Source organism: Chrysochloris asiatica, unplaced genomic scaffold (genome assembly GCF_000296735.1).
Source record: "Chrysochloris asiatica unplaced genomic scaffold, ChrAsi1.0 scaffold00035, whole genome shotgun sequence".
Taxonomy (NCBI): Eukaryota; Metazoa; Chordata; class Mammalia; order Afrosoricida; family Chrysochloridae; genus Chrysochloris; species Chrysochloris asiatica.
Window position 1 is genome coordinate 18122801 of NW_006408553.1, and position 14942 is coordinate 18137742.

The 14942-nt window shown below is 38.5% G+C and overlaps 1 protein-coding gene across 1 annotated transcript in view; it reads right to left on the bottom strand.

The window, feature by feature from the left end:
• Positions 1-14942, bottom strand: part of UNC5D (unc-5 homolog D (C. elegans)) — an 890335-nt gene that overhangs the window by 334100 nt on the left and 541293 nt on the right. The window contains exon 3 of the mRNA XM_006859970.1: positions 13023-13166. Coding sequence (XP_006860032.1) covers positions 13023-13166 — 144 coding nt within the window. The remainder of the gene's footprint in view (positions 1-13022; positions 13167-14942) is intronic.

A 14942-nucleotide genomic window follows, 5' to 3' on the forward strand; every position in this document is an offset into this window, starting at 1 on the left:
TTCTTTGCAGCTTAGCAACACCAGGGAGTTATCGGCTCATTCAGTGTTCTGGCAGTTAATGCAATGAAATAAAAATAATTTACTCATTCAAACCAAATCAGCCAGTGAAAAATAATAGTCATTTTTTTTAATCGTCATAGTCATAGTCATTTGTTAAGATTGTAGGAGGATGGCACAATGTTCCATTAGATGTCCAGCTACACTGGTATTCATATCAGCTTTGAATCTTTCCCACCCATGTTTTTCTGAAGGAACAAGAAGCCACATTTGTCATACATAAAAGGAATTTGTATTTCAGCCAAAGATAGATCATTTGTTGTAATAAAAGGACTGGTTCAAATGCAGAACAGATGCAGACCAGTAAAATGGAAGTCAAGGCATGATGACTCCATTTGGGTCAGCCTCCATTTGGGTCAGCCTAGATGGTCAGCTATTGATTCCAGTGCCCAAGGGAAGCATATAAAAGGCTACCAGGCAGGTCAGTCTTTTCTTTTTGTGATAGTGCCTTACATTCAGCACATAATCTATTCTTGTATTGCAAGTCTGGCTTAAATCCTCTCCCTTGTTTGGATCTATGGATTCTGAGCATTCCTTGACCTACTGATATGTACAGATGCCAGACTGTTCCTACTCTAATTCCATGCATCTTTGCTTTAGATATTCTAGTTCTGATTTTAACCCTGTCTTCTTAAGTAATAAACAGCAGTAAACCACAGTTCTGCAACTGGGTCTTGTATTCACATACATGTTCCTGACATGTGAGGAAAGTTCATGGAAAAATGGAATTAAAAGATAACAGGAATTTTACATGAACTTTTTGAAAGCCCTCTCCTATATCACTCATTTTCTCATATCTAAGATTCCAGGATATTATAGTTATAATTACTGCTGAGTAAATCTTGCAACAATAGTGAAGGAGAAAAACTCTTTGAGTTGAGTATCCTCCTCTTGGAGTTAGCAATGAGCAAACCAAACAAAAACCTGTTGCCATTGTATCAGAGTAAAACTGTGCACAGTAGAAGGGTCAATGACTGATGTTTTAGATGTAGATCACCAGGGCTTTCTTTTGATGTGCCTCTGTGTAGAGTGGAACCAGAAACTCAGCACTTAACCTCTTACATCACCCAGGAGCATTCAGGTGATAAGCTGTTGTTGTTAAGAGGTCCTGCTTATTGGGGCTGTGATGTCAAGGGTCCTGGCATTCAGAGCTCCTCAATGCTTTTTCCAAGGATGCAGAATAACTTTGGGATTTCATGAGGTTCCTGTGCTCTGTAATCCTCTGCTGGTAAATTGATGTTACAGATATATCTTTCTATAACAAGCACTATGCATCCGTATCCCTTTCACAGTAACAAGCATAGTTTAACAGCCAACAGTGATGTTGCAGAGGCAGTAGTATGGTTTTGTCTGCAGTAAGGACACATTATGGTGTGAAATGAAAGCTGCAGTTTCCCAGAATGCTTTGAGCTCTAATTTTGAGCTCCCTCTTGAGTCATTCCCAACTCAGTAAATTCCATTGTTTGGCCTCTTTGATGGATAAGAACAAAAAAATTCACTCAGATTTCATCAAGAAGTTAAGGGATTATTGAAAATTATGTAGACAACAATGCTAATGATGAGTCCTAGACTGACTGGAAATTAAGAAAGAATGCAATACCAGACTGGAATAAAAGAAGACAATCAATTCTTAAGGAGACTGCAAAGTGACCAAAACAACAGGATGAAGAGATCCAGTGTATTTTGACAAACTAGGTTTATTTCATAGTCCTCTTAGCCCAGAGGTTGCTTTTCTGATATTCCTGGAACACTCAGTTTTAATTGCTTCTCCCTCAAGATTACGTCCATAATCATAAGCCTCTACTTATTCACTACTTATAGCTAATTCAAGGACTCTGCTTCCTATTTTAGGTGTTATTTCACCTTCTGATGTCACTACAACTACTGATTCTCTGTCAGGATCAGATGTTACTCATAAAAGCTAGCATCTATAAGAATCACTCTAACTCCTCTTTCATCGCTCTATTATAGTAAGTCAACTATTTAGGAAATGAACTCACACAATAACAAGGAGCTCTGGTAGTATAGTGGTTATGAACCGGACTGCTTACCTAAAGGTCGGTAGTTCGAAACTACCAGCTATTCCGCAGGAGAAAGATGAGGCTTTCTGCTCCTATAAAGATTTGCAGCCTCAGAAACCCTGTGCAGGGTCACTATGAGTCTGAACTGACTCCATGGTACTTAACAACAACTCACAGAATGAACGGCGACATCAGAATTAGGTGTACATTCTTGATTCCATGGCCATGAAATTGGACAAATGTGTCACAGCATGGCTTCCTATGGGTACTTTAAAGGCTGTTCAGTGCCACTTCCCTGAGCAAGGACTATGGTGGGATCGCCACCAAATAGAATCATGCGTATGGAAGGATTTCTGAGATTTGCTTTGTCCAAAGAAAGTTCTTGAAATGGGATTCCTGTGTGCTCATTGTATTGATTTGGCTGTGTTTATATTTTAAGGGTGCTGGAGTCCTGGTGTGGTGCTGTGGGTTAATGTTCCAGACTGCAAAGCCATTTGAACTGCAAGGTTTGAACAACGTTTCAAGCTCACCAGCTGCTTCTCAGAAACCCTATATAGGGTTGTTATGGGTCGGAACTGACTCGACAGTACTTAACAACAACAACATATTTAATGGTTAGCTTAATTTTGACCTGAATCACAGACCTCAACAGTCTTCAACTAGGAAAGCTATTAGGATAAAATATGGAAAATTCGCTGCTCTCTTGTATTTAGGAAATTAAGTCAAACTGAAATAAAGCTGAAAACTCACATTTTGTATCTTTACATCACATTTCACCAAATACTACAGAGACAAAAGCTTTAGGGACAAGTTCTACTTTCTGTACATCTGGGAGCACTATTGCTCTACTTGCTGTGCTAATGGGAAAATTGAGTCTTAGCTGAATGCAGAAATAGACCTTTTGATGGGAAAAAATAGAAAGAAAAGTACAATCCTAGGAACCATTGACTACACTAGGCTACTCAGTTCATAAGAAGTATATGAAAGGACTATGGTGTTCATTCAAGAGACTACTTAAACACTGCAAGCAGTATAAGAGCTCATTGCAGCTCAGTATCCTGAGAACACTCAATCACAAACCAACCACGAGTGACGATGTGGTAGACAAAGTTTAAAGAACAGAAACATGAAGAATCGTCTCTGACTTTCCTCAGGTCCTCCCAGTTGCCCAAAGGAAATTAAGAGGGATGGAGACTGTTGTCATTTAGTGCCATTGAGTCCGTTCTGACTCATAGTGACCCTGCATATGGTTTCCAGGGAGAGGCTGGTAGATTTGAACCAATGACCTTGCAGTTCAAACCGATTTTGTGGTCCAGTGCCTAACCTACAGCACCATACCTAAAAATAATCTTGTTGTTAAGTACCATTGAATCGGTTCTGACTCATGGTGATTCTCTATAGGGTTTCTCAGGAATCATTGGTGGGTTTGAACTGCTGACCTTATGGATTGCAATCCAGTGCTGATCCTACAGTACCACTTAAGCTTTCACTATACATTGCTTCATAATTCAGTACCAGGACTGCAGAGGGATAGAAGGCAGGAAGGGGGTGGTAGAAGCAAAAGCATTGAAAAAAGCCAAGCTAGCAGTTAAGATGAAATATATGGTGGTGGAGTTGGTTCTGACTCATAGCGACCCTGTTGTGAGGTTTCTGAGGCTATAAATCTTTACGGGAGTAGAAAGCCTCATCTTTCTCTCATGGAAGGACTGGTAGTTTTGAACTTCTGAACTTGAGGTTAGCAGCCCAACTTGTAATCATTATGCTACCAGAGTTCCTTAAACAAACAAACAAACAAAAACAAAACAAAACAAACAAACTATATATATATATATATATATATATATTTTTTTTTTTTTTAACTGCAGTGTTAGCTTTTTGATCCTCCCTTAACCTGTGGAGGTCACATTGTCAATCAGGACAGTGTGTAGCTGGTGCTTTAAGCATCTGAACACTGGATTATGCCATCAAACATTCTGCGCCCTCTTTTCCTTCTTGGCCCCAGACAGCAACTAATCAGAAAGAAATTGCAGTTTGATTTCCATTAAACAAATCTTGTCAGAACAGTGGAGATCTAGAGATTACTACAGACTGAGGATTTTTTAATTTTCTTTGCAGCAGCATCCATTGTTGCTGTTGTTAAGTATCCTTGAGTTGGTTCAGACTCATAATGAATGACACTGTATAGGGTTTTCAAGGTTGTAAATCTTTGTGTACACAGAAACCTCATCTCTCTCCCACAAGGCAGTGGGTGGGATTGAATTCCAGATCTTGTGTTTTTCAGGCCAGTGTTTATTTTACTAAGCCAAGATGCTCCCCAGCAAAATCCCAGCAAAGGCCAGTGTTTATCTTACTAAGCCACCATTCTCCAATGTAAAATTTACTATAAAAAAAAGATTTACAGTAAATCTTGTAAGGAGCTCTTACAAATAATACAGGTAAATGTAGAGTTGACACAAGTCAGCCATTTGGAGGCTTGGGAATGCTTTCCAGGAAAAAAAAAAAATGACAAAATTATCTGAAACAGGAATACCACCATCACTAGTTGCTGTTCAATCAATTCTGACCAATAACAATCCCACACACATCAGAGTATAAATGTACTCAACACGGTTTTCAATGGCTGATTTTTCAGATGTAAATCAATAGGCCTTTCTTCTGATGTTCCTCTGACTTAAGTGTACCTGCAACCTCTCAGTAGTTAAATGAAGTCCCCACCACCCAGGGACTCCAAAACAAGAACAACTGTAGTATATGTGAGGAAGAAAAACTGTCACTCACTACAGTTAGAACACAGGAATAGGGGAGGAACATTTAGTACAAGAAAAGGTAAGAGGAGCCTGGTGGTCTTAAGTCTATTGTTGTTGCTGTTGTGAAGTGCCACCAAGCCAGTTCCAACTCATAGCAACCCTGTATAGGTTTCTGAAGAGCAACTGGTGAGTTTGAACTGCCAACCTTGCAGTTCAAATAGTTGAGAGCTTATCTTAACAGTGTCACACCACCTACTCTAGTAGAGGTATGTAATAGTAATGTGCAGGAAAACACCATCAAAGTCATCAAAAATTAACAAGATTAAAAAAAAAAATTATTGCTTGCTTATGAGCTGTTTGTATTATCAGCCATAGTGTGTTTTTCTTAGTGAACAAAATTAGACATGAAATGAAATAAAATCTTTTTCCTTTTCTCTGATGAACTTTGGTTGAGTAAGAGAGGAATATGGGGACTGAGAATAGGTCCAGGGAGGGAAAAGAATACAAGCAAATCAAAGAGGAGGAAATTACATTCCATGTCCCAGTATCTAAGCTATGTTCTTCTGGAGCGTAAACATTTGCATGGAAATAGTGCGGTGCTATAGAATAAGCACTGACCTGCTAACCATAAAGCCAGCAGTTCAAACATACCAGCTGCTCCTCAGAAAGCCTTTACAGGGTCCCTGTGAATCATAGCTGACTCGACAGCACTCAACAACAACACTGCTAGAAACACCTGGAAATGCAAGGTGAGGCTGAATTTGAATGACAGGTAAATATACCTTTAATTTTAAAAATACAATTTTTGTAGGCAGAAGGGGTGCATTAATATTTAAGCATGCAAAATTCTCAATGCCACAAAGCAGAGATTCATAATGGAGTTTTAACTGGATGTCTCTCTTGTCTCGTTTTCAAAAAGACATCACCCCCAAAGAAGCAAATGAAAATATTACTATTTATATGATGAGCCTATTCACATAGATAAGAAGTTCTATAGCTTTTAACTGAGGCTCTCCTCCAAGATTTTCTCTTATTCTTGACACTGCTGCATAGAGGTGTCTTAAATAAGCAGTATATTTGAATTATATTTAGGATTTATCATATTTTACAGATTAAAAAAAAACAACAGAGATTAATATATATATCAGTTTCCTACTGTTTTCTCCAAAGTGGCAAACATGGTATGTATGTGACTACAACAGGAAAATGATTTCTTTATTGCCCCGACCCCAACTCCCATACTGGATAAAAAGGTCCAAGTGTTTTAGGAAGGATTTACCAACCAAAGAATAATGGTAGAGTCACACTATTTTGTAAGCAGATGAATAAGTGGGAGAAAAACATGGAAGAAAAGCAAGGTCTGCAGCCAAATGTTCACACATGAAAATAAACAACTACGAATAATTGAATACTTCTAGTTTTGACAACCATCCAGCAGCAGAAGTAACAGATGCTACAGCATACCCATCTAGATCCAACTCAATTGAACCAGACAAACGAGAGGTGGCCTACGAGAGTCATTCTCCAGAGACAGGCTTCTGCCAATGTTGTTGGGGGCTTTATTTATTTTTACCTTCAGAAAATCGCTTTTGAAAATGGGCCTTCACTATTTCCAACCTTAGGCAGTTGGATGGGAAGTCAATTGATATTGTGCACAATCACTAAGGGAAAAGCAACAGTTAAAGACGACAAGGTAATTGCTGTCAAGTCTATCCAAATCCATGGTGATCCCACTTGTATAAAACTGTGTTCCTTAAGATTTTCAATAGCTGATTTTTCAGGAGTATATCTGTAGATCTTTCTTCAAAGGCATGACTAGGTGAACTCAAATTTTCAATCTTTCAGTTAGCAACCAAGTGCTTAAACATTTGTTGCACTCAGATTCTCCAACCCTTCCTTCTTGTTCTCTGTGTGTATATATATGTGTGTGTGTATAGAGTCCTGCAATGCTGTAAATTAATGCACTAGACTACAAGTTCATCTTGAACCACAGGTTGGCAGTTCAAGCTCACCAGTCACTCCTTGGAAACCCTATACAGGGTTGCTATGAGTCAGAAATGACTCAAGCACACTTAACAATTACGTATATGTATATGCACACAGCAGAGTCCTGGTTTGGTGCTGTAAGATAATACAATAGACTCCAAGGTCAGTTAGAACGGCAAGGTTGGCAGTTCAAACACACTAGCTGCTCCTCAAAAACCCTACACAGGGACACTATGGACCGGAACTGACTTGACAGCACTTAACAACAACATATATACATATATATGTATCCACTTTCTCAAAGACAGAATAAGAAAGTAATTATTGTTTTCCTTAAGAAAATACTGTAATAAAAACACATGAAGTTTCTTTTTTTTAACGATAGGCTTCAAAGTCCCATTTACTAACAAGAAAATTTAGGCAGGAGATGTAAGATCTGGGTCTAGGTGGACCATCAGCTGGGTGACCTTTGATCAATCCACTGAAACTTACTCAGCATCACCTTCCCACTTATGAGGAAGCTGGGCAGGTGGACTAAATCAACATCACCCCACTCATTGTTTATAAAAAATTGTAAAGCCATGCTTCTCAAAGTGTGGGCCACAGGCTGGTAGTATCAGTATCACTTGGAAGCTTGAAAGACAGTTTCAGGCCCTGAATCAGACTTACTGAATAATGTTAACAGAATTATTCACATTTTAACAGGACTCGAGTTAATTTGTATACTTATTAAACCTTTAAGAAGCATTGTTCCTGGCAGTATGGGACAAGTTTATCTGATCATAAAATGACTTGGATACTTTGTTTAAAAAAAACAGTTTCCCCAGCCCTTACTCACAGGCTGATCCATTAGTCTGGAGTGAGATGAAAAGATCTGTATGTTGTTGTTGCTAAATGTAGTCAAGTCCATTCAGACTCATGGAAAACTTGTATACGGTTTCCAGGGAGTGGCTGGTGGGTTTGAACCACCGACTTTGCAATGAGGAGTTCAGTGTTTATACTAAATTATCACACCAGGGCTCCAAGGATTTGTAAAGCTGACAAATATTCTTATGGTTTGTATTATTGTTAGGAGCAGTTGAGTCAGTTCCAACTCCTAAAGGCCCTATGTTCAACAGAACAAAATGCTGCTCTTCCTGAACCATCCTCACAATTGTTATGTTTAAGCCCATTGTTGCCTCTGTGTTGATTCATCTCATTAAGGATCTTTCTAGTTTTCATTGACCCTCCCCTTTTCCCAACATTATGTTGTTCTTTAGAGACTGGCTACTCCTGAAACATATCCAAAGTATGAGAGAGGAAGTCTCACCATCAGCAACGCAGATGTTTTGTTCTCTGGCAAACCATGGTACTTCCAATACTCTTCATCAACACCATACTTCAAATGCATCAATTCTTTTATGGCACACCTTTGTCTTTAAACTGTCATTTTTGTGTTTGTTTTTTCCTTAAAACACTTTAAAGAAGTATTTTTCAACAGATTTGTCTAATGCATACAACCTTTTCTTTCTCTCCACCCCCCCTTTTTTTTAAGTTTTAATTGTGAAATTGAGTAAGTTCACAGGGCAGATCATCAGTTTTATATTTAAAAAATCATATACTTTGTTTCATTACAATCATTGTGATCCCCTCCACGTACCATCAATTAACAGTATTTCTCTCTACTCATCTTAGCTCTTTTAAAAAAAAAAAAAACAAACCAAAACACTCATACAATAATTTAAACCACCAAAGGGCACATTCTGCAAGTCTGCCTGGTGGCCGCCAAATCTCAATCCCTCTCTTTCCATGAATCCAGAGTCCTCAGCTGCTCCCTTTCTTCATGTCCCCATCTCTGCCTCCATTACTGGTGTCTCTGTTTTTCTGGATAGGGTCCTGCATTCTGCTTGTACTCTTTCTTCTCCCTTGATGGTCCTGGAGTCCTCTGTTTCTGGACTGTAAGATTAACTACTCCTCCGTTTTTGTTACAAAACATCTACCTTTATGATTGTGACAGACATAATTAGTCATGATAACAATTACTCACTATTGAATTGTAAAAATCTTATCCCCATATCTTTTCACCAAACCCATCTAGACAAGATGAAAACTATTCAGTTGGGACTTTATCTTTCCCCACACACTCTTAAACTAAACTCCCTCTTGAAAACTTGTAAGCCAGTCACTTCGTGCCTCTATCATCCCCTCATTTTAGGTAGCCAATGTCTAAGTTTCTAAATTGCCCATCCCTATCTACCCAGGGATAGCATTGATAATTGATGTAAAGACTCCTTCCCATTCTGTTGATATTTTAGCTACCACATCATGAGTTCAGGTCAAGTTCATCAAATTTTAGCAATTTTCTCATTTCCATTATCAAAAAAAAAGTTTTTTTTTTTAATCTTTCTCTAGTTGAGTTCTGATTTATCAAACCATCAAGGCTAGGTCAAATGGGTACTATCTGTAAGTTTGGGTGTTTTTGTGCATATCCCCTCACTTCGTATCAGCTGGATGCTTCACTTTCAGCTCTGGCCCTCTGCGACTATGTCCTTACCCATGGGCTTAGGTATCCCCAGGTCTCACCACACTTTAAACCAATCGGCCCTTCCTCTTCTCTCTCTCATCCCCAGGAAACTTTTATTTCTTGATGGTTGCTTTCATGAGCATTGATGGGTCTATCTCAATGAAAATAAGAGTTAAATGAATAAAATATTTGTATTTATATAGTTTACCTTTAAAATGAAATAATCTCTAAATAGTGGGCTTTGTGCTAGAGCTTAGCTAAGCCTGATCACGCTGACACGCCAGTCAATATATCCCTTAGCTGAATGCCCCAGCTGCCATGGAGGTTTTGCCCATTGTAGATTTTAAATTGTTCAATTATCAGTTAAATGTAGAAAACAGAAGTAATTCTGATGTTGATCTACAACAACTTAATGGATAATATAAAAATGACCATAGTTCTGCAAAGACCCCTCAAGAAAATTGTCATCAGATTTATAAGCTACATTCATCTATCAAAATCTATACTCTGCACATTAAGATGTCTTTAGTACTTCACAAACCAATCTTTAAAAGAAGAAACATGGTGACAATTAAATACAATTTGGCTTTTCATTTATTGAGAATAAAGACTACCCTCACGCTCAATGTGTTATTTGAGAGAAGTACTTGCAAACAGCAGCCAGAAATCTTCTCTCTTATCCCAACACTTAGAAACAAAATATAAAAATTATACTTTTTTCAAAAAGCGATTTTTTTTTTCTGACAAGCAAATCAAAAGAATTTCAATCAGGATGCTCTCAAGGCAGTTTTCCACTCCCACTATGATTGATGACATTACACATAGTTAAGTTTCGATTTACATTTTAATATATACTGTTCCCCAAGTCAAATGTAATATTTAATGACAAATCATGCCTACACTTGCATAAATAATTTTAAATAAATTAAGGAATCTATTTTCTTACTACATGGGAAGAAATTAAAAATCTGTTTAAATTGTATTACAGATTATATAAAGGGATTTTATAACATAGCTTTTAATGACATTCTAATGCTTTTGTTAGTTAAAAAGGGCATCTTTATCATATATTTATATATGTCATATATCACAATGACAACCTAATGCTTTCTTAATCCCTTATGTATTTAAAAATCACAGAACATGAAAGAATATAACTTTCAACAAGTTAATTGGCCTTTGTTGTTGTTGTTAAGTGTCATTGAATTGGTTCTGACTCAAAGCAACCTTGTATAGGGTTTCCAAGGAGCAGATAGTGGACCTGTATCATTGAATGTGTGCTTAACAGTCTAATGCCTGTCCTACAGCACCATACCAGTACTCCAGAACTCCAATGTAATGTTTAGCATATTTAATTCCATGATGATGGAAGAGTTAGACACAAAGGACTTACCTAGAATGAATTTTTTTAAAAGTCTGTTTTCCTGGCAGCCAGGAGGCAGACTTGCAGAATGTGCCCTTTGGTTGTTTAAATGATTATATATTCCGGAGTGTTTTTGTGTCTATTCCTCCCCCCCCCCCCCAAAAAAAAAAAAAAAAAAAAAAACACACACACAGGGAATAGAAGCAAATACTGTTGAATGTTGATGCATGGAGGGGATTGTAATCATTGTAGTGAAACCATGAGTGTAAAACCGATGTTCTCCTATGTAAACTATCACTCAATCCACAGTAAAAACATAACAACAACAACAACAAAAAGGCCATGTTTCCATGATCTGCAGAGGATTTCTAAAGCACTAAAATTGTCATTCAATTAAATTAGTTTCCGTAAATATCTATTAACAATAATACACATGAAAGATGCTGGTGCTATGGAGGATCAAATATGCCATAAATTAGCTAATGATTGATTAGTTCCAAGTCTATGCCATACACAGTTTTATGAATTTAATATTTGTTAATATATATCTAGCTGTTACAATAACTCTGTGCAGTGGGTACCATTGCTTTCCTTACTCTGGTGAGAGCACAGACAATATTTGCTTCTGCTTATTGTTCGAGTTACTATGGACAAATGCCCTGGCGGGTCTGACCAAGCCATGCAAGAAGTACAGACCTGGGCCAGTTAAACACACACACAAACAAAAACAGTTGTCATCAAATCAATTCCAACTCACGGCAACTCCGTGTGTCACTGAGTAGAACTGTGCTCAGTTAAGATTTTCAGCGGCTGAATTTTTAGAAGTGGATTACCAGAGCTTTGTTTTGCGGTACCTCTGGTTGGACTTGAGGTAACTTTTATTGGTTAGCAGCCCAATACCTTACAGATCTGTTCCACCCAGGAGCTCCTAAAACTCATTAAGCAAGAGTGAATTGAACCACATTCTCGATCTTGGTACAATTGTTACTTTAAAGCAATAAAAGATCAAAGTGTTGGCCAAAATAAACTAACTACATAACTATAGTGAAAATGTTTCAGTTGGCTCTCAAATCAGAGCACAGTTTACAAGGTGACCTCTTCTCCCTGGCTTGTTTAAACCAAGGCAACTTCCAAAGAGGGCCTCCCAAATCACCAGTATAGTGAAGGCGAAATGCATATTTTAAGAGGAAGATTTCATTTCCCAGGAAACACAAATGTCTCTGAAAATAGCAATTCACTCCTATTCTTAATCCCTAAACCATCGACATCTGCTATGAAGAATTTCTTGAGTCCTCAAATAAATCCCCCAGGTCCTGTATTCCTTACAGCACTCTCAAAAGGCAGCATTTGCATAAAACAACAATAACCATCTCTGCTCTCCATCTCCCAGTTTCTTTCTGGTGGGACTTTTATACTCATGGGCATAAACAAAGGGGTGGGTTTATGGGCTGGGTGGTATGAAGAAATTTTTAAAGGAGAAGAAAATAAGTTTATATATTTACAAATCTTTTTGAAATTATAAAAGATACTAATACTAAAATATAGTAAAGAAATTTTGGATTTCCCTGAAAAACAGTCTTGTCCACTTCTAAGCCTCTCTCTTTCTCCCCAAAAGTTTTAGTTGGGTCAAAAAAAAAAAAAAAATGCAGTTTTAAAACTCATTTCTGTGTTTTTTCAGACTTATAGGGAAGGGACTTAACAGTGGTGGTGGTGTTGGTGGTTATGTGTTGTGGAGTCAATTCTGACTCATAGGGTTTCCAAGGCAGTAAATCTTTACAGGAGCATAAAGCCTCATCTTTCTCCTGCAGAACGGCTGGTAGTTTCGAACTGCTGACCTGAGGCTAGCAGCCCGACATGTAACCACTACGCTACCAGAACTCCTTAAGGGACTTAACAGTAGACAATAAAAATCCCTTCATGTCTTTAATGTCTTATGTTTGCAGATTTGCTGGAAAGCACAGTAAATGGGCATTTTCTCTTCTTTGCCCATCAATACTCCTTGACCTTTGTCATCGATGGTGCATAGCAGAATCCATTTCTGTGGGCGTCTTTCTCTCAGAAACAGTCTTTCTATATTGTTGGGACACCTGCATTCTGACAATCTATGCAGAATCTCTTAGCCAAACTGATTTGCTGATTGTACTCCAGAGGAAATGATCAAACATTTAAAATACAATTTTAAAAGAGGAAATTTTAGGAGGGGTACAGACAATTCTAATGGTTTCTTGCTGTCATCTAATCTAGATTCTGCGGAAGCATCTGGCATCTCTGAAGTTCTTCGTCAGGGCTGCTTAACACTTGCCTGTTTCCCTACACGACAAGAAGGTCATCCAGGTTGTACTTACAGGCTATGCGCACAGAGGCCTTCCTGCTCTTGGAGGTGCCCAGATGGCTCCATGCCACACACTGACACCAGTAGTCCTCTGGCCCATGAAAGTCCTCCACTTGCTGCCTGGTGACATTGATAAACACCTCCCGGACCTTCAAGCCTAATGAGGACAGAAGGAAAGTCAGCTCAGAGCATTGTATTTCTCAAATAGAAAGTTAAGGTTAGCCAAACCTTTTCTTTTTAATTAAACAATTCTGTTTTTAATCAAGGCAAGGTTTTAATTACTTTGACAATAATATATTACTGCTAATTAAATTCCAACAGCTGAGTAGGCTGGAAGGCAAGGCGTGTAAAGTAATAGCAACCAATGTGGCTCCAATACAATAGTTTTCACAGTACCTTGACTTAGTGCTTTTTCTTTGTCTGTCTTTGTGTAAAATCTACTATGAAGAATGTAGTACCAAAGTTAATTAAGGCAATCACCTGAATAACTGGTACAAGACTGGATTTCTAAAAGTGAAGCTGATCCCAACTCCAAAGTAAGGTTCCAGGCTGTTCTAAATGCCCCTATCTCTGATCTTGGTATGATGGTGAAAGCGGCTAACCCCAGCAATGTAGCTTAAGCCAAAGGCCAGTGAACATGGCCCGGGTAGGAAGGGATTCCATGGAAGGATCAAAACTTGGACTTCAAAAACTCAGAACAACAGAAAAAATGGAATCAAAAGGGGAAGGAAGAATGGGTAAATAGAAGGTAGACAAGGTGAACTAAGCTGGTCTTAAAGACCTAAGATGAAAGCCCAACAAGGTCCTAACACCAGTGTATTAGAAGATGAGGAGACTTTTCTTTAGCAAGAGGAACTAAATCCACATCTATGAATGGGGATGTTGTTTTAAGTGTTTTGAGTCAGTTTGAGCTGTTGAGTCAGTTTTGACTCATTGTAATCCTGTATGGGGTTTCCAAAGACTGGCTGGTGGACTTGAACTGCCAACCTTGCAGTTCAAACTGACTTTGCAGTCCAGTGCTTATCCTACAGTGCCATAACAGGACAAGAATAGAGCTATGAAAACTTTGACCTTTTAAAGAGGTTTTTTAAATCGTTATTATTATTGCTCTTCCTGATAGTTTGCTCAGCGTTTCTTGCTTATATGTATATTTTTCACACTAGCCAAACATTATCAAACCTTTTATCTATGGGAAGGACAATCACCTTTCATGGAGTTCCAAGGATGAGATGGGGCCCTCTCCTCATCAGCTAAACCGTCAGCAAACGGTGATGGCTTTTACAGTCAGCTTGCTTTCTCCATTCCCCACACATTCAGGGAGGCTCTACTAGGACAGGTAGTGTGTGAGGAGAAGAGGCAATACTTTTGAACCCTACTAGGTGCCTGGTGGTGGTGGTGGTGGTAGTGTGCCGTGGAGTCAGTCCGACTCATAGTGACCCTGTATAGAGTTTCCGAGTCTGCAAATTTTTTTCAGGAGCAGAAAGCCTTGTCTTTCTCGCACAGAACAGCTGGTAATTTAGAACTGCTGACCTTGAGGTTAGCAGCCCGACTCTTAATCACTATGCTACCATCATAATAAGCCTTTAAGGTATTTACTCTTTACATCTCCATAACACACAAATGCATCCCATTTTATAGGCAAGATAATTTTGACTTAGATGGGCTGAGTCATTTTGTCAAATGTCACACAGAGAGAAAACAGACAGGGGTTGAACTTTGTCTGTCTCACACCAAAGCATGCGCGATGCTCAGGCTTTTCTCAATAATTTAATTCTGGACCCATTTTTAGATTCCTATAAGGAGCTCTGGTAGCGTAGTGGTTATGAATCAGGCTGCTAGCCTCAAGGTCAGCAGTTTGAAACTACCAGCTGTTCCGTGGGAGAAAGATGAGGCTTTCTGCTCCTGTAAAGATTTATAGCCTCAGAAACTCTGT